Source organism: Diorhabda sublineata, chromosome 6 (assembly GCF_026230105.1).
Source record: "Diorhabda sublineata isolate icDioSubl1.1 chromosome 6, icDioSubl1.1, whole genome shotgun sequence".
NCBI classification, from domain to species: domain Eukaryota; kingdom Metazoa; phylum Arthropoda; class Insecta; order Coleoptera; family Chrysomelidae; genus Diorhabda; species Diorhabda sublineata.
Window position 1 is genome coordinate 5408880 of NC_079479.1, and position 26991 is coordinate 5435870.

A 26991-nucleotide genomic window follows, 5' to 3' on the forward strand; every position below is an offset into this window, starting at 1 on the left:
TCATATTTATCATAAACCATATTTCTAATTAAAAGTTGCCAAACTGGTCACTACTTACCACAGAACATACATTGGGTATGTTGTGTGCTACTTACTATAGAATCTTGAGCTTATCAAATTAAGGATATTTATCTTCTGAAGTAATTTGTGTATAATACATCTCAGAACGTACCTTAAGGTATGGGTATGTTCTGTGTAAACATATTGCAACTCAATGTTTATTAAATAATATATTCAAAATATTTGCCATAATTGATGTATTTTTCGATAAAATTTTACAGGAAATATGTTACCAGCTGTAAATTTTTTTTGGGAAGTCGATGATTATCACATATCAAGTTGATTATAATATATAATATTGATTTTGAATAATTATTCAATTATTCAGAAAAAGCATTCAGAGCTATTCCTGTGATTCAAGTATAGATCATTTTGGGATTAAGTCTTAACCAGCCGCCATATTGGGGGAGAAATCTTGCATTATTTACATTAAAAATATGGTCATCTTGGTTTTTTATTCTCGTCTTTTTTGGCCAAAGATATTCATTTCAATCAAACACTCTATACACAAAAGTTTTCGTATCTTCACCACAACACTATGGTCGACGTCTCAAATTACGTTACTCAAAATGACATCACAAATCTGTGCCCCTATATTTATGTTTTCTTGGCAACATTGTAAATACTTTTACCGCCAATTTTTGACACAGACATGCTCATTTTCTGGCCTTTTCACATATGTATATTTTAACTTAACTCTTGTTTGTTTATTATTTACACGTGTAATTTTATTGTTTAAGTTATTTTTATAAATATTTATTATATATATTATTTATTCAATTAAAATATAATATGAGTCCTCACAAAAAGTATTTAAAATATCAGCAATACAGGTAAGTTGAAGCGTATATTGAATAATTCCAGTATTAGAAGTTTTTTCTCTAATATTAACATATCTGTAAATTATTATTTTACAGTTCTATAACTGGCAAAAAATATTGTGCTAAATTATTGTTAGCTATAAAAGTATGTAACCGAAATTGAAAAACCCCAAATCGCTTTAAACAAAGTTGGCATTTAACCAATAATTTCTATTCAGAAGCCTTACAGTTCCTCTTAAGTACCTTAAACTATTTATTTCCAATTTAAACTTGAAGTTACAGTCATAAATGAAACTGTAATATTATTAATTGTAAATAGAATTTACATGGATATGGATACCTCTTGACGATTTTGTTCTGCACTTTACCAAACTGTAACTTAGCATGTTGAATTACTTTTATAAACTGTGCAAAGTTGAATACTTGAACTATATGAATTTATATGATACAAGTAATTATACAAAAAAAGACATTTCAATTATTATTTTTTACCATTCACTTATGTTTTAGTCAAATTTCTATTGGTAATGAAATCTACAAAGAAAAAGATGCTGTAATTATTAATGGGGAGAGTGGTAAAGAAATTGCTGTTATTAAACATATATATGCGTCTCATGATGAAAGTTTGCTTAATGTTGGAAAATACATATTTGCAAAAAATTTAAGAAAACTTTTTGTGAAACAAAAGCTGAACTATGATAAAAATAATGAGGTATGTTATGTTATAAAATGTGTACAAGTAATGGTGTCTAGTAGGGGACAAACTGAATGTGTTTAGAAGAGGAATTGAAAAGTTTTATTTACATTTTTCAGTTATCAAACATATTGTTGTATAATTACAGCATATAGCTTCACTTCTGTGAGGCTTAAGGTAGGATTATATCCTTAACCCCTCAAACAGAACCTCTGTCTGTTAGACGGATATAGTCCACAGATTTGGTAGACCTCTCTAGGGAGCAAGTAAAAGATTAGGGTTTTGTATGTACCTCAGTCTAAACCTACTCCTCACCCACACTGGATGTTCTCTACCTTTCACTGGGCCCTAAGTTTTCTTGTATTTGATTGATAGTAATTGCTAATGTGATTGTGTTATTATATTTGAATGATAGTAATTACATATTTCAAATATTTTTTAACATGTTGTTTGATTAGGTACATTTGGAATTTTTGTATTATACTTTATTGAGTTTTACCGATACCGAGCAATCATATTCCACAACCTAATAAATCATTTTATGAATAATAAGTTTCTTTTAATGATTTATTAATTACATTTGAACTGTCTTATCTGCTTATTAACAAAAAAAAAATAAGATGTGAGACGGACGTTCCTTAAAAAAAATCATGTTCATCTGAAAGGTTAAACCATAGATAAGTACTTTGGTAATGGCATTTGAAACCTTTTTAAGCAAATTTGATACTTATCCACAACCTCTTCTACCAGAGGTGTAGAGGTGATACTTCTCCTCCTTTGGCTTCCTGTTTAGCTCGTCTCCAGTTAAGTCCTCTATCTTCCAGGTTTTTGGCGATTTCTCCATTCCATTTCCATCAGGGCCTGCCTCTTCTTTTATTTTTGTATGTTCCGGTTTCTTATGTCACTTAACTGTTCTGTCCTTCTCTATTCTCACTATGTGTCCAAACCATCTCAATAGTTGTTCCTCATTTTATCCAATCTCCTCACATACATAAGCCAATAACTTCAAAATCTAATTTAGACAATTCGTGAATTTAGTTTTACCACTTATTTATTTTTATTATATAGTAATTAGGTGCCTTTTGATAACTTTATTTTTAGGTTGTTCAAGATATGACCAAATGTTATGATGTATCATTGAAACAGGTTTTAAAAAAATGTATCTTGGCATTTCCTCATATTAACGATGAAACTTATTACACTGAACATAATAATTTGGATCTTTCTGACTTCTTTTCTTGTCGTTATTACTTGAAAGATAATTTTTTATTTCCACTACACAGCCAACAAACTGTCCTCCATACTCCTCAAGGCATTACAGAGAAATATAGTGATAAATCAATGAATCCACCAGTAACAGAAGTAAATAGTAATATAGAAATTCATTTTAAAAATGATTATTTTTCTCCCACCCAAAGAAATCAAGTTAAACGGAATCTCAACAAATCTTTTGGAAATTCACCTTCCTCTAAAGATAAATCTATACTTGATTATGAAATACATTCTCTTTCTGATGATGATGATGACATTGAACAAACTACTATCAATAAAGAAAACCATGTTACAACTCCTGTTAAAGTTAGAAAATCAAATAGAAATATTAGCAGAAAATCATATGTGGATTATATTTCTCCAAAGAAAACACCAAGTAAAAGAAGACTCAAATCTGTTAGCTCAGATGATGATGACTGGGATCAAATAATGAAAAACAAAGTATCTAAAAACACACCCCAAAAGACAATCAGAGGTAGTAGGGTAAGTTATCTATGTTATGCATTTACTTTGTTTTCAGCATTTTGTTGATACACACAAATGATTGAAATAATTGAATTCAATCAAACATAGATAGAAAGATAGAAATGGAAATGAAGCACTTAAGAAGAATACAAGTTAGTATTTGTATGTTGTTTTTACCTAGGCTGATACATTCACTCTGGTTGTAGTTTCCTAGGAGAGTCTTAGCCTATCTCAACCTCGGTAGATTGTTCCAGTAACTAAAAAAAGGTGCAAGAGGGACTAGAATTTTCAAAAAAGGTCAAAGGATAAGTGAAGGAGAATATTAACTTTGACTTTAATTTTTTTAAAATAAAATGTAGATCTAGAAAACCAACTTATTATTCATTCCCCAATTCATTAGGTATATAGTATCAAGAGTTTTTCATCAATTTCTTTTCAATATATTGATTTTTTTTATATCTGCAGAAATATATACCAACATAATTACTCTTATATATTATATTATACTATATTATTACTATTATACTTATACTATATTATTAATTTTATGTTTTAGACAACTCCTAGAAGAAAAACTAAGCCTCCCCAACGTTATGTTGAACAAATAGAATATTGTCAAAGAACACCCCGAATCACACCAGCTAGAAGAAGTTTGAAATTGACTAAGAGTGACGAAGACCAGTCTCATATAACTACAAAAAGTATCAAGAACTTGGATAGCTGTAACAAAAAGGATAATACTAGGTAAACAGTGAAATTATCAAAGTTAATTGATTGGTAGAAGAAACTTTTCAATATATTTTTTGAATAATTAACACAAACTCAAAAATGTAGATATGGTTTATGACAAATTTATTATATTTAATGTAATTCTAAAAATGTATCTATTTTGAAAAACCTTCATTATTTTCGATGCTCTAATGTTCCCGCTAGCTTTTTCTCTTCAATTACTTTAATTACTTTTCCCTCACAACCTCAACTTCTTCTGTTATGTCTTTTTGCTCGCTTTTCTCACTTTCTTTTTTTATTTTTAATTTTTCTTGTCAAATGTATATGCTTGTTAAGATATTCAAAAAGCAAACACATTTCCAGAACTTTTATTTCAAAGGAGAAACATAATATCGTATTTTTGGTGAAATTTGTCAGGAAGAGATTCTTTGAATTAAAATAAATTAAAATTTCTAACTTTTATTGACAAATAGGTACTGGTAGATCTTATGATATGGCTATGTAATAGGGTGATTCATTTCCAAAAAATAGTTTTTTGGTGCTCAAGCAAAATATTAATATCTACGTATAGAAAGAAAAATTCTCACCAATGTTTACATCTTAATATCAATTTTGATTACTTACAATTTGCATATAAAGTTTTACCATTTGAAATGCATGTAATTTTTTTTTTCAAATTTCTAATACTTTTATAATACTGCAAATCAGTTTGATGGACCTTGTTGGGAATTTTATGCTCTTCGAAATCTCTTTAGAGCTTTTTTTTGTGTTTCATATGTTCAAATTTTTTTAAAAAGCTGTGCTTTAACGACTACTATTGGTGAGTTAGTGCGAGTTACACAAAAAAGCGATTTTGAGGAGCATAAAATTCCCCACAAGGTTTCTCAAACTGATTTGCATTATTGTAAAAAGTAAGTATTCGAAATTTGAAAAAAAAGTTTTTTTACATGCATTTTAAATATTAATACTTTATATTTAAATTGTAAATACTTAAAATTGATATTTTGTGAGAATTCTTTTTCTGAATGTATATTAATATTTTACTTGATCACAAAAAAAATTGTTTTGAGATATGAGACACCCTACTATGTAATCTTTCATACACAGGACTTTAGAGCAGTCCAAACCCTTTTCTATTGTTCTTCTATTGTAAAGGAGGTTTTAATACTCTCTTGTACATAAAAATATACTATAATGGTATATTAAAATCAGTGCTGCTACTGGAGTAGTTTTCATAATCTCAATCATTAATCGAAGACGTTTTTTCAACGTTTTTTTTTACTTTATGATGTGCACTTTCAGTTACGATAGAGCTATATAATATTACTCTGGTATCAAGTTACTGTAACTACCTTCTTACATTAAAGTGGCTGATTTACTACCCCAATTTATTTTATTTTATAGTAGTTGTTAATTACTGCAATGATTATAATAATTTCACACACTTGTGATCTATATTTTTCTATTTAATTTTAGTAAAAATTTGGACGAATCATTGAGAAGGAATGTATTTAAAAATTCTTTGAAAAAAACTGACGAAAATGATCAAAACTCCAAATTGATCAATTACGACTCAGACAATGAGGATGCAGATAACAACAAAGAGTAAGTAGAAATTTGAAAAAATTATAAATTTAGTGAATTAGTCACTAAAATTCCATAAACAATCCATTTTATTTCTATAAAGCCCTTCATATTGTCGTCCACACCTTATCATTATTAAAGTTATTATTTTTTTATGACCCCCATAAAAGATATCTTTGATTTTGTTTTCATTTAAAATTCATGGGATTTAAGTAAAAAATGGAACTGAATAATTATTATAATTTCAATTCATTCAACAGCAAATTGTAATTGAAATTGTTTTATAAAAATTTCTGCACCAATTTGATACTATTATTGAACCTTGTATTAATTATATTCGTTCAAGGTTTTTCCTTCATTTTCGAGGAAATAAAGCACAAAAAATGGCTAAACCTAGGAATTTGTGAGCAGTAAGACGAATCAAGATGTAACTTTGCAAACAAAAATTATAAATAAGAAATGAAAATTGAAAATGGTTAAAAAAGAAAAATTTTATAGCTCGAAAAAAATTACCAGAAATGAATTCAATTTTACTACTTGGAGGTTCTCTGAACACGAATATCTCGACAGAAAAGGTGCCCAGGGTAGCGACATCTACATCGTCTACTGGAGCTCTGTGGAAATTTTGTATGAAATTGGCCGTATATATACATCCTAGGGGTTATCAAGATCTCTGAACACGAATATTACAACAGAATAGGTCTACGAGGTACCTGGTGTCCAAGGTAGCCACATCTACGTCATCTTCTGGATTTCCGTGGAAATTTTTATGAAATTAGCCGAACATATACATCCTGGGGGTTTTCCAGGTCGCTAAACACGAATATTACTACAGAAAAGATCTACGAGATACCTGATACGACAGAGTATATGTGTTCTTATTATTTGGGATTGTAGGTATAATTCTGAGTAACTAGTTCATGTTCATCAAAAGAGTTTATTAATTTTCTACAAAAAATAGTGAAAAAATAATTCAATGTTTATTTTTTTCTTCTTTAACCGGCGCTACATACTACATACATGGCTCTACGCGGATTTCGATCAGAAGGCATCCTCTTCACGTGTCCCAGTCACCGCCCTTTTTTGTGCTTTATTTCCTCGAGAATGTAGGAAAAATCTTGGAACGAATATAATTAATATAAAATTCAAAAATAGTATTAAATTGGTACAGATATTTTTATAAAAAAAATTCCTTTTCATCTTCAATCCCAAAAAAAGTACAATTTTCTTATTCATAATTTTTATTTGCAAAGTTTCTTGAGGCTATCTCAAATCGAATAAATTTCGTTGCATCTTGATCCGTCTGACTGCTCAGAAATTTCTAGATTTTTTTTTATCCCCATTAAATTCTGTATCATTAAAGGGACCCATTCGAATTTCTATTTGTTAAGGAATTTGATGTATGAATCTTTACTTTCTTTTAATCCGTTTAGTTGGTATGTTTATCCAATTTGATTTATCATTTATTTTTCAGGACAAATTTGGATAACTCGAATCCTTGTAACATTAGAATTATTTTGAAAAGATTAAATTTAAGTACCGATGATACTAATAACACAGAATCTTCATCAGTAAGCGATAATGAAGATCAGAGGTAATTTTTAAATATTTTTATACCATTTTATTTTTTAATTACATTTCAACAATAAATTTATATATTCGTTATTCAAATGTCAGTCTGGTTTATACAAGATCTAATATGAAGTTCTAAAAATCAAGAAACATGTTACTATTCTCTTGTAATCGAACCTAATGGATATGAAATCCTGAAGTGGAAGAGTGATACTAGATCCACCTACTATCTAATGTACGCCAGGAGTTACTCATCATCTTATATCATTATTTTTTCATAAGACTTACCAACAAAAATGTTATGGAAACATTTGCCTATGACACAATCATAGTTGTGAGCTACAACTACAAAAATCAGTTTACCTTCAGTCTCTGAAGACGATAACTTGGTAGTAATACTACTACTACTACTACCACTGGCAGTACAGTACGGCCCTCAAAGAGCCTTGCCCTCGTTCACCACATTCCTCCAGTCATCACGGTCCAACGCTCGGCATCTCCGCCTCTTCACACCTAGCTCCCGAATATTCTCTTTGACATCATCCAGCCTTCGTTTGCACAGTCGCACAGGCAGTCGCTGACCCTTCAGCACTCTTTGTGCACCCCCGCTTCTCAGGCATCCGCTCCAAGTGGCGTAGCCATTTGAGTCTGGCTCTCTTGACTTCTGTCACCTGGCTAGGCTAGCTAGTCCATATATTTGGCGTAAGATCTTACTCACGTGTTGAGCAGCCGCTGTTCCAACACCCTGTTTGGCTAGCGTACATGAGTTCTTCTGTTCCTTGACATAACCATGTATTTTGTTTTGGACTTGTTAATGGTAAGCCCTGTTCTGCAGGGTTTCTGCTCCAGATGTTTAAAGCTTTCCTTCAGTTCACGCACCTATCGACTGAGTAGATCAAAGTCATCAGCGTAGGCCAGGTACTACTATTATTCTGTTGAGCAGAGTTCCTCCTCTATTAACTTCGATATTTCTGATGACTCGTTCTAATGTCTAGTTGAAGAGAGTACACGAGAGGGTGTCTCTTTGTCTGAGACCTTGGCGTATTTGGAATTCTCGTGAGGTCTCCCCCGCTTTCTTTACTTTACTTTTGGTCTCAGCTAACGTCATCCGCAACGGGTGGAAAAGTTTCGGGCAAATGCCATAAAGACGCTGAGTGCTGTAGATCGATCAACATCACAAACTAATAAAAAATATTTGTAATCTATGAAGAGCTGGTGTACGGAAATATGTACTCTTTTCCAACAGGCAGCGAATAGTAAAGAATTGATCAGTTGTTGATTTCACTCTCCTGAATTCTCATCTCCCCTATTTCGAAGAATGCTTTCAGTCTCTTTGCAATGACTTTAGCCAGTAACTTATAAGTCACACCGAGCAGCGGGATTCCACTGTAATTTGCACAGTTCATATTTGACCCCTTTTTATGTCTTCCATTCGCTCGCCATCTGCTTCAGCTGCTATACTTTCTGCATGAGGTCATGCGCGCTCCGCGTGACTTGCTCTCACCCTCACTTCAATAGTTCTGCAGTAATCAGGTCCTCACTAAAGGCCTTGTGATTCTTTACTGCACATTCTACCTCCCACAAACTCGGGGCCCTCACATCTCTGCCATCCGCTTCGTTGTCATCAGCACTGAAGTGGAAAAACGCTTGAGTGTGGTAATGTTCATGTTATAGCTCGGTGACCTGATCTCAACGTTCGTGTCGCTGCGACCAGGAGACAAGCATGGCCGAATTAAAAAAAAAAAGGATTGAATCATCTAATTTACTTCATATGATTAGTAATGATGTAATGCTTTTCTTATTAATCTACACTGTTTACTAACACTGCACTAAATTATTCTCTATCATAATAATTATTACCTAATACTTAACTGTTCACTAACATATATTTTATTTAAATTCGCCATATATTTTTTATCATTTAAATCCGTTCACTATGATATTCACTTATCTACTCACTGACTGCTTATAAACAAGCGCGTATTTATACAAAATGGATTTCTCGATCATTCGGTTTTAGAATGTAAACAAATAATAAGAAATTGATTCTATAAAAACGTCCATTGTCGCCATATAAAAAAACTTCATGTAAGTAGAAGTTTTACTGAGAATTGCCGCATCCGCCAAACAGGACCGGCTATACGATCAACAAAAACATCACTTATTTTGTGAAAATATTATTTTTAGTACGCCGAAAAAAAGGAAACCTACCAAAATTAAAGCGGAAACCCCTAAAACGCCCAAGAGTTCTAAAAAGCCCCCCACAAAATCTAAGTGGGAGGTTAAAAGTAGTCCAAAAAGTACCCCCAAGACACCTAAAAATAGAGCCAAACTAATAAGAGAAGGAATTGTTACTCCATCTATGCAAAAAAGAAGTAAAAAGATCCAAGGAAATACCACACCATTAATGCAAGCCAGGGCACAGTTACATGTGTCTTTCGTTCCAGACTCGTTACCTTGCAGGGAGAAGGAGTATTGTGATATTTATAATTTTTTAGAAGGGAAATTATTGGATGGTTGTGGAGGGTAAGTACTTTTTTTTGAAAATAATAATTGATTAAAACAGTTTTTAACTTTTTAGTTGTATGTATATATCCGGAGTACCGGGTACTGGAAAGACAGCTACAGTGACTTCAGTGATCAATCACTTACAAAACATTAAACGTATTCCGAAATTTAATTTTATTAATATAAACGGCATGCGATTAACTGAACCCAAACAATCATACGTGGAAGTGAGTACACCTAATGTTTTTAAAATTAGTCTTGAAATATTTTTGCCATTAATAAGTTTATTCACATACCTTCTTGGCAAATTTGGGTATGGGGCAATAGAGAAACTATATATGATTCATTAGATAAATTTGAAAAGAAAACAAGATTTTATTTGGGTTAATGTGAAAAATAATGAGTGTTTAAGAAACTCGAGCTTTTCACAACTTTACCTGTCTTGGAACTCTGAAAACTTAATTGATTTATAATGTATTAATGTTTTAAATTAAATCATCACATTATTGACTAGTAGATATAAAGATTTGAAATAAATAATGTGCTAAGTGCCTAAATCATCATTTCGAGATAAAAACTATCTTTTATTCTTTAATCAATTTGTAAGAATGAACTATCTCAAAATTAAACATAAGTTTATTCAAGAAAGTATTTTTCAGTGTATTTGATAACTTTGAGACACCAGTTACTATGAAATTATATTACTATAAAATTTTACAATCCCAAATGATGCTGCAGTGTCCGTACACATTGTCTAACTTCTCTTTCATTTATACTGATATCTTTAGGCAAAGGTCGGAAACTTTTCACACAACACTCATATAGAACGAAATCTTAGCTCTCTTAAAAGAATTCACTCAAAATGCCAACTGGCCCCAGGACTCTAGCGTAATGCGTATTAATTTCCTTAAAAAGATAGTATATTGTGTTATTATTTCATACTCAAATCTGTTTTATATTGTAGAATATATATTTTAAAAATTTTGTTCAAAAAAATATGAAAATCGGATAAGCTACCACTAAAAATAAATTAAAGAAGAAAGAGTATTATGTATCCAGGTTATAAGACCGTGGAATATCACCAAAAAAATCTTTGATTCAACAAAATATTTTAAAAAATCATTTATTTTATTTTCGATTATAACTATCAACTTCACTGTATTTCTAGATTTTAAAACAACTCAAAGGTAAAACGGTACCGTGGGAACAAGCTCAACACACTTTAGAAGATTTATTTGTCAACTGTAAAAAAATGGAACCAACAGTTATGTTAATAGATGAGGTGAGTCAATTATAAATATTTTTTATACCAGTATTGATGATGTTTTTCTTTTAGTTGGACATTTTGTGTACCAAACGTCAAGACGTGGTCTACAATTTATTAGATTGGCCTACAAAAGCTAAAAACCAATTAGTTGTAATAACGATAGCAAACACTATGGATCTACCTGAAAGATTATTGATGAGTAGAGTTACCAGTCGATTAGGATTAACCAGATTAACTTTCCAGCCGTATACTTTTAAACAATTACAAGAAATAGTAACTAAAAGACTTAGTGGAACAAATAGTTTTAATCCGGATGCAGTTCAGTTTGTAGCTAGGTGAGTTAAATCAGTTCCCATTAACTTATCTACTAGTCAGTAAAAGTATCTTGCCTTTGAAACCTCATACTAAATACTTTTTCTCAAGCATTGTTTCTATTATTGTTCCTTTTCTATGATCTTAAAATCCCACATCCTTCTTGGATGATAGCACGAAAAGCAAATCAATGGAAATGAGAACAATAGAGGAAAGATAAACTATAGCAGAAATCAATAATGAGGAAAACAAACATCGTTAAAAAACTAAGAGACTAAAAAAGAATTAGATACATCAATTAAAGGGATTGGAGACAAAGAGGGGAAAAGTTTGGGGGGATTTAAGTCAGAAGACAATGTTACATAAGTGACTGACACCTGAAAAGGTAAAGACACAAGTTTTCTTGTATCCAAAGAAGGTATACTTTCTAAGCTTCTTTTTTATTCTAATAATCTTAATTTCATTAAAAATAAAACCAAAGCTATCCATCTGAATTAGTACTCTACACAGAATCATTTAAATTCTTTTGAAGATGTTGCTGACTACATTTTCATCACCTTTTAATTCTAGTTGTCCAATCTTTGTTTGCTTTGTTTGCACCTGGTTAAAAATGTATTCTATCCATCATTTTCATTTAAATCTTGGTATCAAACATGTTCAAAATTGTCAATGAAAATTCAAATCATTTCCACAATTTTTATATAATGACTACCGCCTTTGAAGTTCTCCTATCAGAAGTATACTTTAGGTATATTATAGTATATATTATTATATTAGGTATAGTATATTTATTTAGGTTTCATTTTGTTAATTTTGATTTTCTGTTGAAACAAAAACCAAATGATAAAAATTAGAAGGAGTAACTACTGCCAACATAAACAGCTCTTATAATTATATTGTCAGTTTCAGCGTTTTAGAAACCACGTTATCATCTTCAGAAACTGATGTACGGTGTTTACTTAGCTTTGAAGATGATAACTTGGTTTAACAAAACGCGCAGACAGTGGGTGTCGGTGTTGAAGTAGTTAACAATAGTAATGATTAAGTACTGTTGATTTAGTGGATGAAAAACTATCTGTACGATTTTATTCTTGCAGAAAAGTTGCTTCGGTTTCTGGCGACGCTCGAAGGGCATTGGACATATGCAGAAGATCTGCAGAAATAGCAGAAGCCGAAGGTAAAACACAATCAGTCGGAATGAACCACGTTAATGAAGCATTAAACGCTATGATCACTCAGCCTAAAATATTAGCGATTAAATGTTGTTCTAGATTGGAACAACTTATTTTACAATCTATAGTTGCTGAGGTAAGTGTATTTTTTTGTTTTTTTTATGTTTTAGCAATTTCGTCTTTGATTTGAATGAAACTTCCTCAAGTAAAATTGAAAAATAATTTGTTATTTAGAAGTAAATCACCAACTTGTTCTGGTCATACCATAAGTGAAGTTTAGATACAAACGTTTTTACATGGGAGTTTAATTATTTCAGGTGGAAAGGACAGGAGTGGAAGAAACAACATTCAGGGACGTTTATCAGATGATGATTACATGCTCAGCCATTGAGGGATTCAAAATGGTATCTTCTACTCTAGTCCAAAACGCCATAATGAGGTTGAGCGCTTATAGATTAATTTTAGCTGAACAAAAATGTAACAATATTTACCAAAAGATTATTCTTAACGTTAGTAACGATGATATATACTATGCTTTACAAAAAAATTACAGCTAGTAACGTTGGGTTTAAGTCGTAATTGAGGACCAGAGCAAGAATTTCTTATAAAAAAAGTTTTAACATACAGTTAAATATGAATTTTACACTTTAAGACTGTTTTAACGATTATAATTTGACAAATGTGATTGAATTTATCTCATTTTTGTTTTACAATTTAAAACGTTTATTTGACTAATTCAATAAATAAAAGAATGTTATAATAAATAAATTTATTTATAATTTATCACCATCGAATTAATGTATAATAGTAAACATTTAAAAATCCGGAATTTGTTCTTCGAGTATAGTTTCCGTAGCTTCTATTAGCAGACTAAAATCGATATCTGCCAAACTAGCTTTGGCAGTTAACAAATCGAGAAATGTATCTAAAGGTGACATATTGTTTCCTGAGCTAATTGATCCTAAACCTGAAACAGATTAGGCATCATCATATTTATTAATGGCCGGTTTCATAATACATTTAAAGGAAGCTTTAAATTTAAAGTTTCCATAATTGCTATTTAGCCTAAATGTTCTTTTAATTTGAACTTTTAAGTTGAAGTCAAAAATGTTTCACTTTAGCACATTAAACTCTCGACATCGACATAGATAAAAACGTACAAACTGTAGCTGATGCCCGGCTTTGGGTTTGTAACATTGCAGCTCGTTGGCCAGGCTCCATTCACGACCAGACAATATTCAATAACAATACTTTGAAAAGACAGTTTGAGGAAGGACATCTTTTAGTGGGTTACAGAGGAGATACCTCATAAAAAATTGGAAAAGTAATTATTGAAATGAAAAATTGAATTGAAGAATTCAATGGCAATTACAAAACACAACAGCACGCCACTAAAAATTAAGCCATAAGAAATGTTAACGACAAAATGACCCTCACTTCTATATTTCATTTTGTTTCTTTTTCTAACGACACGTATTGGAAAAGGGCAGAGTATTGTCAACCTCATTTTAACGCCTTAAAGTAGCCTTTACAAATCGATTATGGGACCACTTCACTTTAATAACTAAGTGGGCCTTTAATCTAAAGGAACCATTAGATAAAGTACCAGTTAGGGTGGGATTATTAAACCAGTCGTAAAACATTTTGATAAAATACAGAATGCGGTACATAATTTTCATGTTTCTCTTTGTCGGCCGGCGCCACTAGTGTCCAAAACTAGATTGTCTCATCGGACGGCGCGGGTCACTGATTGTGAGTATTCGATTGTGCTATTAGACGCTGAACATTGGATTAATAAAAAATCAACGTCTATTCATTAGTAATAATAATGATAATTAATAAAGTAGTAGAAACATAAATTTTGTTGTTCAATAACATGAACATAATAATACAGTATTATAAATATAACTCAAAAACGGGAAAAATAACATAAAAATTATTTGTACTGTCCGACGCGCGTTTCGATAACTAAGTTATCGTCTTCAGAGACTAAAGGTAAGACTGTTTACCTTCAGTCTCTAATTCACTCAAAGAACTCCAATAATTTCACTTGATGAAATTGCACTTAAAGATAATACAAAAGTCTCTGTTGCAGGGATATGTATCAGTCTAGTGATAGTTCTACTCAGTCTCAGTTGCACTTTTATAATAGTAGTCTACGAAACAACTTCCAATCTGATAGGGAATAAAAGGCTAGCAGTAATAAATTGTTAATTATTATATAACGGGTTTGATTAAAAAATAATCAAATGTGATCATTGAAAAAAAATTATAGTGTAAGTAAGTTATAGTGTGAGCCAAAATATGATACAGTTCTTGAAACTTAATACGAGAAGTTTTTATTTGTATGTTAACGTTATTTAGAACAAATATGGATAACATTAACAAAAATTAAAAAAAATACATTCCTTGATGTAATCTGAATTTTTACTATTCAATATCGCATCATTATTTATACTTTACGTTAATATTATAGATATTATATACATACCTGTAACGTTTGTGGTATTTTGTGTCCTACTTCTCGTTGGTTGTCCTGTAACTCCCGATAAAATATTCTGAGCGTGTTCTCTTGCTCTTAAAACTACACCAATGGGATTATTCCATTGATTAAGCAATCTTTTAGCTCTCTGTCTCGGTACAAGTGTGAGTAATTTCAATTTTTTTGCAGTATCTTCTTTACTATCGTTATTTTCTGAAAAATTATAATACAATTGACACTAACATACATTTTTGTAGCCATATTCACCTGCGAATATTATTTTCATGACGTCTACTTGTAGTTCAAACACTCTGTTTGTTACGTATTGTTCAAACATTTCGAAATCCATAGTTCTGTAACCTAAATATGCGAAAAATGATGTGAAACCTTGAGGTAAAGGAAACGCCAAAGATTCAACGGCCATGTAATATTTTTCTAATAACTTGAAAAGCACATAACGACGTTCTTCATTCAGGTTGTTTCTGGAACAGTCGCATCATTAATAATTGAAAGAAAAAAGGAGTCACTTTATCAAATTTATATTTTATATATCGACACACATACATTTTCAAATTCTGTCACTTCAAAGTGGAATAACTTATTTATATACCTTTTTAAAATAACTGCTTCGTCTTGTGTGAATTTCATTTGATTTGATCATTTTTTTTTCGTAATATCAAAATAAACCCGCGAGGAAAAAAATCTACTAAGTCGCACGCTAGCTTTCAAAAGTCTCTAGCAAAAAATCTGTAGTCTCCATTCTTTTTCCAATTTTCGCATCTCAAAGCCATTAGTCTTAGCTTTTTATTGAGTGGTCTATGTTGTTATTGAGTTATTTTTGGTGAAGAGGAAATATCAAATGAAAATTAATCTTGAACAATGAAAAATGTTTATAATTAATAGTAAAGACCCTTATAACAGTTTTCAATCGCTTTTTCGTGGATCGAATAAATTTTTTACTCGATCTTGTTCGATACTATCCCATCCATTAGTGAGCGGCGTTTATGAGATTCGATTTCGGGGCTAGTACAGGATTTATAGCACAAACTTTTCTTTCAAATATATCTCTATAATGCTCGATAGGATTTAACGGGCTGGTTAATCCATAGCGCCAATTTCGACATTCTATACATACTGCCCTACGGAACCTGCAGTATGTGGACGGGTATTGACCTTTATTAGGATGAAGTCTTCATCGATTAAACTGGCGTAGGGATCCCCTAAAATTCTTCCACGTTTGGGTTCACCGTTAATCCCCTCGCTCGACCGCCAGTTTCAATACAAACCAACTCGGTTTCTGCTTACATTAAAATGTCCACCCAAACCATCCAGGAACCTTCTCGAAAAGCCACGTTTCCTTTTATGCAACACTGCGCGAATCTTTCTCCAGGTATTTTGTTCAATCGTCCTCTTATATCGCTGCCATGCAGGCAAACTGCTTTCGTCTGAGAACAGAACGGAGCCTCATTGTTAGTCAGTCCAATTAATGCATTGTTTAACAAATCGTAGGCAGGCTGTAAGGTGGGCTGGGGTTAATTTGGGGTCAGTAACTGGCCTTTTTGGCTCAAGGTTAGCTGTCTTAACTCTTCTTCTGACTGTACAGCCACTCCTCGCGTTTTTCTGAGTTCTTGACGGACTTTTTATTAAATGAAATGAAATAACTTTTACATGCGGTTTACTAAGGTTACATATTAAAAAGTTGTGAATATAAAATCCCTCAAAGAGATACACTGAAATAATCATACACTTGCCTACAAATATCAAGTCACTACTAAAGAAGAAGAATCAAAATTATTTTTGTTGATAAGAAAATTATTTATTACTTACATTAAAATAAACCCTTTGTCGATATCTTCTGTGGGATCGTATGTAGCGGCTTTGCAAATGATTTGGCACAACTGTCTTGATTGTTCCAATTGAGCTCCCACGTATCTTGTTGCAACTGCATGCACGTGCATAGCGGATTGGTCGCTTGTTTGAAACACCGTAGCACCATGTGATGTTTGTTTTAATAAATGCATACTCAATTCTCTCAGATTCTAAAACCATGAAAATAAATTTCAAACAATGAGATAATGAGATGATTTCAAAACTAATCAGTAACAGAATATAAATTATTAGAATGCAGTTATTAACAATTAATCACAGTTTGATTCGAATATACATAAAAAAACTATATAAAATATCTTACCACAGATATAATGTATTCCTGTCTACTTGCAGTACAACTGTCAATTTCATGAAATGGTAAAAAGTCTGTTTGATTTCTCGAGCAACTTAAAAAATCTGCAAACGAAGAAGAGGTCCCAGTGCTAGGTGTTAAAGGTGTGGAACATCTGGACAAAGCCTCTGGCTAAAGAAATATAATAAAAGAGTTAACTGTAGAAATCTAGATCTAGATGTAGATCATTTGGAGACAGCTATTAGTTAAAAAAACATGTATTTAAAAGTTTATTAAAGAAAAGTCAATAAAAAGAAAAAAATATATATTAAAGGCGTCCATCACCTGGACAAATCTCTGATAAAAAATATTTATTATTTGAAAAAAGTCGAAATAGAAATTTTTATGTGTTAAAAGCATTGAATATCTTAATAGAGACTCTGTATATCTAATTAGAACTTTATTTGAGAAAAATCAATAGAAAAAATTGTTTTTACAGTAATTGACAGCGTGGAACATCTGTACAAATCCTATGGCAAAAAGAGAAGTTGTCTGATAAAAATCTTATTTTGAGCCAATAATAATAAAAAATGTTTTCACATGTGTTAACGCCCTTTAACATTTGTACAAAGCATTTGACTAAATGATAAGTTGAAAAATCAATAGTAAAAACGTTTTTACATTTGCTAAGGACATACAACATCTGCACAAACCTTTTGGATAAAGAATAAGTTACAGGTGGTACAGGCATGAAACATTTGGATACAGCCTTTATGTGTCTAGTAAGAATTAAGAATCAGTCAATAGTAAAAATTGTTTTTACATAAAATGAGGGCGTGGAATATCTACATAAGTCCTCTGGCTTTCAAATAGACATATACAAAAGATTCAAGAAATCTTTATCCCTGGATTCCTGTGCTACTTCCGATAGTTGTCCTATAGGAAGAATTGTATTAGACCTCACACGATTTAATATTGTAACTGGCATACAATACCACGAATATTGCTGCGTTTTCTAGCTCCGCTTCTATTCTTATTTTGTTGGAAATACTATTTGTCAATTTTGCATCAACAACGAGCGCTAATGCCTCATCTGGCGTATAAACCATTTTTGCATCTTTGTCACGATTCTTCCAAGCTTCTCTTTTTCTGAAGGCCTTCGTTGGCGTTACTTCTGTAATCAGTTTCGACCCATCTAATTTTCAGTCTGTTCTTAAAACCATTTGAGCGGCCTGAGCCAACTCTGATGCGCCCAATCTTCCCTAACAGATTTGGTTTTTCGTTTTTTAGTTTAGATAGAAGTGACTTGTTCCATCGCCATCGCCAATTATTGCCAAACTTTTCTAAGAACCAAAAAATTTTATGTGGGAAGTTGACGCAATATTCTGATGAACTGTATTGTTATCAATGACATCAAGCCATTGCTAATGACAGCCATGAGTCCTAGGTAGAACAATACAAAGTGTGTTACAATTGTTATGGACGTTAAGTGGAACGTTCTAGTGGCGTAGAACAACTAAACAAAGTCTGTGACAACCAAAATAGGTTAACTATATAAACTATTGAAACAAAAGTGTTGTTACATGTTTTAAAGACACGGAACACCAAAAAAAATCTCCTATAGCAAGACCAATGATAAAATTAGGATATTTCTTCTTCTTCTTCTTCTTCTTCTTCTTCTTCATGAGAAAATATCAATTATCTCCTATTCGACATAGTTATTGCTAAATAATTGTAACTAATTTTCAAAATATCTTACTTGATAACAATCCAAAGATATCCTCAATTTATCCAATACTTGACTAGGTTTGAATCTAATTCCAGCTTTGGATAATTTAGCAAGATGATCCCACAATTTTGTCCATATGTCACTTTTGTAAGGAATGATTCGCAACTGAGGAGATAATACCATCATCGAAGCATTCCAAAATACTTCTTGACGCAAATTAATCGTAAAACCATTGTGTTTCAATTCTAAATCGAATCCTAATTTTACGGTGGTTATCGGAAGAAGTGTTGCTAGTTTTACAGCGTTTTCTGGTATATTCTTTTGTACGGATGTGTATGAAGTTGCTAATAAGAATTCTTTAAGGATTTCGGGATAAACCATGGTGAAGGGGTAAGATGAATGCCAAAGAATAAGCTGAAATAGGTATAGAAGAAAAAAATTAATTATAAAAGTAAATTTGTAGTATTTTAAAAGAAATTGATTCATATTTCTTTTTTTACAATTTTCGAAGGCTTTAGCCCTAGTCTAGTAAGAAAAACCCACATAGGTCTAGTCAATATTAGGCATTGATATAAACATAATGTGAAATAACAGGGTTCTAAATATATAATACTGTGATATTGATACAAATGAAGGATTATCATAGCTATTCAATTAAATTTTGACGTTTTCTCCCGTTTTTAATATCAATACAATTACTCAATTAACTCGAATGTTCAAGAAACAGTCAGACGGGACGGTACCAAAACACTACCACGATATTCTGCTTAACTACATAAACAAAAGACAATTTATAAAGAAAAGAAGAATAACCTAACCAAACTTCATTACAATGTGTATATCTTGAGGTGAAAAGTGTGTGCTCACCCTGTAGCTTGCGTGATATATAACAAATAAAAGGAATACGATTGATTTTGATATTTATATTTTAAAGAACATATATAGATAAGAATCCTCATTTTGCTTTTATTATTTCAGCATTTTCTGTAACAATTTCACTAATAATCGTTCCAAAGATGTGAAGTGGAAGTAGGACACTGCTTTTTAACTTCGCTGTTCAATTTGTCCTACAACATTTCAGTCGGGTTGAGGTCGGGCGACTGTGACTGCCAAATAATTACTTGCGCAGCTTCGAGGTATGCTTGAGATCGATATCATGCTGGAAGATAAATTTTCTGCTGTTCAGGCGCTGACCAGAACGTACTACATTTTCCTTTCCACATTTTTTTATAGCATTCTTTCTTCAAAACCCTTCAATTTTTACGAGGTCTCCAGTCGCCCTTCCTTCAAAACATCCTCAAACCATCACCGAGCCCCTTCAATGTTTCACAGTCGGGATTCCACTTGGATTTAACATCCGTTTTACCTTTACCTCAACTTTGTCTCATCGCTTTAGAGGTCAAATACAAACTCCTAGTGCATGCATATTTTTTCACGTTGTAGTCCACGGTACATCAAAGTATTTCTAATTCGGCGGCAATGGTACGGTTACTTTTGTCTAGACTATAAAGACCCGCAATTAATGCACCAATAGTATCTTAGTTCCACTCATTTTAAAACTTACACGTCTGAATTTGCGAGAACGAAAACAATTCCTATACGAACTATACAAAAAAATGTCTTGGACCAAAAAGTATAAATCACAACAAGTTAAGCGTCTCACTGGGCTAGCTGGGACTAAACTACAATCATAAATACCGATGAAATAATTCACAGTTGAAGAATAATGAACAAATTAGCCGGTACTTGCAAGTTTGAACTTGTCGCACTCATCGACAAACTATAAACATACGCTAATATAAAGAAGACAAATTAGTACCATTATTATTTTTTGTGAAACACCGTTTCGACCTTTACTTAACAATATGAAAGGAAAATTGATCAAAGTGTGTTATTTTAAAATTTAATGAATAGACACAAACTTTTGACTGGTAGTTTATATACTTATAGCACTTACCTCTGAAACAGTTTCTGTATCTCCTAAATGTAGCAACAAATAGTGAATGATTGCTAATTTATTTTCCGAGCTAGTTTCAGATTTAAATGTATTTATGAGTAAAGTATCCAAAATGCCCACATCGATTACGTCTAAATTCGCCAAATTGATGACGTAATCATCGGCGGATATCATCGGAGCTAGATAGAGTAAATTTGGTTCTTTATCTTGTATGAGTGGATCCGTGGTTATGTGACAAATCGGATCGTGATTAAGTCCCACGTCCAATATGTGAGTGCATATTTTGGGTATGAATACGACTAGGGTATCACCTAAAAGAAAAATGGGTACAAATCTTGTATGCGCACTTATTTTGAAACTCTATTCGAATATTCACTTGAAACGTATAATCGGCTTACAATTAAAATGTTCTATATGGAATTATAAGATTATAAATATACCAGTTGTAAATTAGTGGGGTTCACCCTATTGTTGGTTACGAAAATTAATATTTTCAATAATTTTTTTCTCATTTTGTTAATTTCTTTGGCGCATTTGAAATAAAAATGAGATTTTCTTTTAAATAATACCTAGAAGGGTTCACTATCATTGTGATCTGATCATTATCACGATCAATGAGCGATTTTGTTCTATCCTAAATTACTATTAGTGTCTAACTAAAGGTCTTACTCAGTAGAAGGTCCTTCAATTAATATAACTACAATTATTATCGTTTACACTAACACTAATTCGGCAAATCTGAATTATTATACTGCTATTCTTCAAAAACATGTTTTATCAGTAGTATTTTCGATCAACTACGAATTCGACAGGGATTTCAATGAGGTTTTCAAGATTCCATATATTCTGGTCATAATTTTTAATTTTTTCCCACACTAGTTCATGGTTATGACGGTCCTACCAGAGGCTGAACCTTTCAAGGTCACTGGGCAAACTGTAAGATTTATTCATGTTGAACAAACTGTTTACATTACACCATTACACAACATTAGCGATTACAATGTCTGACGCGCGTTTTCATAACCAAGTTATCGTCTTCAGGCAAACCTTCCAGAAGAAGAAGGAGTCATGATGGTGCCTTTTTTAATCGAGGAAATACCTCAATGATTGAAGGTTACATTTACCAGAACTCTAAATAACAATTTTTTCTTTATTTTCTTTCTTCTTATGGATGCATTTGCCAGAATTGCAATTTTCAGATAGAAATATGCTCAAAAATTGTTTATTTTTTCAGAAAAATATTGTTACCAACGTTTAGAATATAAGTAACCTCAATAATATTCCCAGTGGCTGTAATTGTCACCACAAATGTTAAAACATGAACTTGTCACAATATTAATCAATAGATATTATATAGTAGTTAATTAATATGAGATCATTTAAAAGTATATTGTATTTTTCTTTGGTCTATTGTGATACAAACAGTTACCGTTAGACGTAAATAAGTCTTAATATAAAAAGGATATTTAGCTATAATCGACTCATACCAACTAATTATTTACACTCAAATAACGTTAATATTATATTTGACAGTAATCCAGTGATACCAACTAATTATTTACATTCAAAGAACATTTGACAGTAATGCAGTCATACCAAGTAATTATTTACATTGAAGTAACTTAAAACGACTTTTTCAGAGTAATCCAGATATACTAACTAATCATTTACATTAACGTACCTCTTAATTTGAACAATGGTCTAATTTGCTTGGCCAAATTCCAAGGAATATCGTTAATTATACAATGAATAACGCAGCTCTGGTGTAATGCCGTAACCGTATACGCCACATTCACCGGGGTGGTATCGTCATCGTTGTCCTTAAGTTCAACAATAGGTTGTACCGGCTAAAACACATTCAAAATTATCGAATTCTAATTTAATATAATACGCTTACCTGGTACAAATAATGGTGGCATATGCAAATGCATCCTTTAGAATCTGTTAGAACAATTAAATCCAACGATGAATCGTGAATCCTTAGTGGTATTATGTCATCTTCGTATGTTCCAGATGAATTAACTGAAGATAAGTGCGGTAGATTTAGAGGAATATTCAACTAAAAATACATAACGCTCCTATTAATAAATTACAATATTCAGTTCCTAACCTAACTTTAATTTCCATCAAGAAACCACAATTCAATTATGAAAAACAGTGATCTTAAATTTGTTTGCTAGTTTAACTCGACTTTTAATCATTACTTAGTGTCTAAAATTTAAAAAATATCGAAATTTATGAGATAAGGTGATAAAACTTTAGATTATGGACCGTCGATTTATATTGAATTTGGGGCGAACGGATTGAGGTTATATCGAATGTAAATCAGTATTGACCGGTAAAAATTGTAAACGTATTAAGAAGTTCTCTGCGCCCCCAGATGGAGTTGGGAAGGCTGCCCCCTCCCCCCGGAAAGATCTGCGAGACCCTACTCCGTAAAGGGACCCACTCTTTAAATAATTTAGAACTCATGTTATATTGGGTGTATATTAGTACTGATTACATAGTACTTGTAGATTGTTAACTTTATAGTTGGTCGAGGTTTTAAATGAAATACAAAATAATAATAACCCAACCTAATCTGACTTTACTTAACCCAACCTAACTCAACATAGCCCAAATTTTACGTGTTACCAGCTCTATGTCAAAATTTCGATCTAAACACTGTTTTAAAAAAAGTTCTGTTAGTCAAAATTATACAATAAAAATATCAAATTGAATTGAAGTATGACGTATAATAGAATTCTTATAAAAATTTCGTTAATTGAGACATACACCGACCCCTAAATTGTTAGGCAACATTGGAGACGCCATGAGTGACAATACAAAATGGCGTCTTAAACAAGTTACGTTGCGCTTCACATATCACTGAAAAACACATAATTATTTTCTTAAAAACTATCTATTCCCACAATTTAAGATTTCGTATATAAAGCCCGTACCTCATGAACTATTTGCCATAAAAAAATTAGCATCCAATATGAAGTTTAGTCGTAAATGTTATTGAAACATAATTTCTTTCAACTTGGTTTTAGGTTTCTTTACATACAAAACCAGTTTTTTCATTTTTATTAGAATATTTTGATAAAATCAAAATGAGTTATTCTACGCGGTGAATGTTGTCTGGTGTGATGCTGATTCGCGATCGACGATCATGCGGCTCATTCTTGCCACCATATTTGAACACTTTAGCCCTTTTAAATACAGTAGACCTTCGCGATGAAAACTATGCCACAATGTTAGTAATGGATCCAGCAACGAATAACCAAGCTGCGACCTTCAACACATACCGGCGCGGCGCGTCATCAACAGCGCTTGTTTAGATTATATTTGAATTGCCCTCATAATTTGATAAAACAATTTAAAAAATTATACTCACGACAGATTCGTGCGGTTGATCATCATGAAACTGTAAACCTGAAAGTGTGGGTGACAGTTTAGCTCCAGTATCGTGACTCATTTCTTCTCCAGCCACAAGACCACGAGTCCGAACTTTGTTGTGAATATAATATAAAGTTTGTTGGTTCGGATTCCATTGGGCCCAGAAGAAATTCTTGACTAATAACTCGCTCGCTAACGATAATTTGTCTATTTTTTCGTGGGGACATTTGATATGATATTGAAAAATTCCTGAAATATAATATATTTAGTGACTAAGTGACATACCAAGAAGAAATCGAAGGTTCTGTTATGAGTGTCAAAATCAGATCAGTCAACATTAAACACTTAAGAAATTTTCATTATATACTATTGTTATTCAAAGGTCTACCCCACAATTGAAAGATATATTTGAATTTAGAAATATTTTATTTCACTATTTTTCCTTTTCCTACACCTACTTATTGAAAAAAGTTATTTCCAAGAGCCACAGTTTTACTGCAAACAATGGCCTGTCATAAAGTCAATTTTTGAAAAGCAATAATAATGAATAATTATCAACCCTTATGATATGAACATTAGTTCACAGATCTCAAACTTCTGCTCGTGTTATTTTTTCCTCATAGCCAGTCAAAAGTATAAGTTCGTATCTTTTGCAACTAATTTGAGGCAGAATGTTAAAGATTCAGTTCATTGGTTAATCTGCACATGATAACTCTCATCTGCGGGTTATTATGCCTCGAAATACGTGCAATAATCACCTATATCGTTTGGTATATAATCACGAATTTATTCAACTCCTCAATGATAAAACAAACCTAACCAAACATAAATATATAGTCAGTCTCCATAGTAAACAAGATATGGTATTCAAAAAAATATTGTATTCTTAACTTTTATAAAATTTCATGTTTCTCAACAAAATCTTACCTAAGAAACGAAATCAAAACTGCAGCAACATCTCACAGTTCATATATTTAATATTAGTATTATATGTATATATGAATCAGCTGGACTTTTCGCGCGAAAACATTTGACACTCACAAAAAAACTACATTAATGACATCTAGTAACAAGAACCGGAAAAATCGGTGCTGTTCTATTAGTATGCATTTTACCTTATATATATTTTTAATTTCAATAAGTTAGTCTATAAAAAACTGATTGATCTCGTATAACCAATATTACAATTCTTATATTATGGATAATTTGTTTCAGTTCGATTTCAAGTGAATCAGCTGATTGTAATGTAGAAACATTTCGCACTGTTGTCAGATTTTCCCACTAGTAAAGTAATTTGTTATTGATTTGATTGAAGATCAATTAATCTGCATTTATAACTACTTATGGATACTGAAAATTATTTTCCACAAAAGATGATTAAAAATATTATTATGTCTTATGTTTCATTATCATGAGACATTGTGATGAAAATCCAAATTTTCTCAATGTAGTAGTTTCAGACGTGACAACGTTTTGCTTAAGTGGTACAGTAAATCGACACAGTTGTCTCTACTGTTCTCGAGAAAGTCCCCACTGAATTTAGCAAAATACACCCAGCACCCAAAAAAATGTGTTTAGGTAGGTTTCGTCATGGAAAGACGTATTACTCCTTATTGTAACCAGATAAAATAATAAAAAATACATACTCACCTTCTTGGTGTATTAAAAGTAAAAACTTTAGCGGTTGTGTTGAAATTTTGAAATCTAAAAATTGTACAAAAGTTTGTTTTTTACTTCCTTCATCAATTTCTAGCGTACTTTCTAAAGGTTCTCCTATTTTATGTAAAAAACATTTATAAATAAGTTCGTCATTATTTTCATTTTTTTCTTTTATAACGAATATCACAATTGTTTTGGTATTATTTAGAGAAGCTTGTACACAATCAACCTTACGTTTAAATAGATAAAGGGGTGTAAATGTGTTTTCTTCGTAATTATATTCACCTATACCAGTTCGAGCATTTGCCTCACAATCTGTTTGTACCCAACTAAACAGAAAGGATTCATTTCGTTCTTGACCTAATAATCTCCACTCGTTGAATTTCTCTGTAATTTAAAATAAATTATGAGAAGAACTGCATCAAATTTGAACATAGGGAATCGAAAGCTCAAGTCAAACATCACCAAAAAGATAAACAATAACTGGTTATAGGAAAAAAATTCAATATTCGTCAAAAACAACAACGTTTCATAATTTTTTTTTGATAAAGTATATCAATTTTGATATTACAAGTATATCAGAGTGGTTATCAAGTTTGCCAATGTGTTGTTAAAACAAGCTCTAATTATTGGTGCATAATCTGGTGTAGCTCCTTTTTATTTAATTAACTTAGGTTTAAATAACGAAGTTTATGTACTAAAACAAATTATTAATACCTTAATGTTACAAAAAGATCTCTATTTACTTTCTAATTCAATTTAAAGTTTATCAATAGTGGTCACTCAACTGCTATTAGAAAACATCTGGCAACATTGATTTACCTCTCTTTTCTCAAATAATAGCAGGTGAATAAAATCGATAAGGGAGATTATTATGATAACAGATGTAGTTGTTTTTACTAATATAAAAACCGAAAAAACTCTGGATACTCGTAGCCATTGGACTATTAACAAGTTTGAATGTTAGATATGTATATAATTGAAAACTCACCGGTATTATCTTCGGTAGAAATGATTGTAACCAGTTTAGATGCTAAATTATCAACGGAGACCATCTTTCTTCTACGAAATTCAGATCACACCAGTGTCGTAGTTGGAGGGTGTGAGTTATAAATGCATTTTAGAGAAGTTATTTTCCATTTTTCAGACTAAAATTTGAATATGTA

General features: G+C 31.7%; 2 protein-coding genes across 4 annotated transcripts; one reads left to right on the forward strand and one right to left on the reverse strand.

Moving 5' to 3' along the window:
- Positions 1-729: 729 nt before the first annotated feature.
- Positions 730-13224, forward strand: LOC130445502 (origin recognition complex subunit 1). The gene is made up of 12 exons (XM_056781151.1): positions 730-893; positions 1392-1593; positions 2677-3330; positions 3869-4056; positions 5518-5646; positions 7100-7219; positions 9385-9723; positions 9779-9932; positions 10874-10987; positions 11042-11307; positions 12382-12592; positions 12774-13224. The coding sequence occupies exons 1-12, from the start codon at positions 853-855 to the stop codon at positions 13011-13013; spliced, it is 2658 nt and encodes an 885-aa protein (XP_056637129.1). The 5' UTR covers positions 730-852; the 3' UTR covers positions 13014-13224.
- LOC130445501 (protein pigeon) lies at positions 13211-26911 on the reverse strand. 3 transcript variants are annotated; one of them, XM_056781149.1, is made up of 13 exons: positions 26817-26911; positions 25925-26212; positions 25817-25870; positions 24165-24415; positions 22683-22844; positions 22467-22632; positions 20786-21096; positions 18859-19242; positions 17130-17291; positions 16766-16977; positions 15206-15420; positions 14948-15151; positions 13211-13423 (listed from the first exon to the last, which is right to left on the reverse strand). In XM_056781149.1, the coding sequence occupies exons 1-13, from the start codon at positions 26878-26880 to the stop codon at positions 13272-13274; spliced, it is 2625 nt and encodes an 874-aa protein (XP_056637127.1). In that variant the 5' UTR covers positions 26881-26911; the 3' UTR covers positions 13211-13271. The 3 variants fall into 3 exon arrangements, with proteins under 3 accessions (XP_056637127.1, XP_056637126.1, XP_056637128.1); XM_056781150.1 differs by having other exon boundaries at positions 13245-13423; positions 26060-26212; positions 26817-26908; XM_056781148.1 differs by having other exon boundaries at positions 25817-26212.
- Between the last annotated feature and the right edge of the window lie 80 nt (positions 26912-26991).

What these genes read in the sequence shown, in the direction of transcription:
- LOC130445502 (XM_056781151.1), top strand. Translation starts at nt 853, where the DNA reads ATGAGTCCTCACAAAAAGTATTTAAAATATCAGCAATACAG. An exon ending in TTATTGGATGGTTGTGGAGG is followed by an intron (nt 9,724 to 9,778) that starts GTAAGTACTTTT and finishes TTAACTTTTTAG; the next exon opens with TTGTATGTATATATCCGGAG. An exon ending in CCAAACAATCATACGTGGAA is followed by an intron (nt 9,933 to 10,873) that starts GTGAGTACACCT and finishes CTGTATTTCTAG; the next exon opens with ATTTTAAAACAACTCAAAGG.
- LOC130445501 (XM_056781148.1), bottom strand. Translation starts at nt 26,880, where the DNA reads ATGGTCTCCGTTGATAATTTAGCATCTAAACTGGTTACAATCATTTCT. An exon ending in ACCATTGTTCAAATTAAGAG is followed by an intron (nt 21,097 to 22,466) that starts GTACGTTAATGT and finishes TTTTTCTTTTAG; the next exon opens with GTGATACCCTAGTCGTATTC. An exon ending in AGGAATACATTATATCTGTG is followed by an intron (nt 16,978 to 17,129) that starts GTAAGATATTTT and finishes TCATGGTTTTAG; the next exon opens with AATCTGAGAGAATTGAGTAT.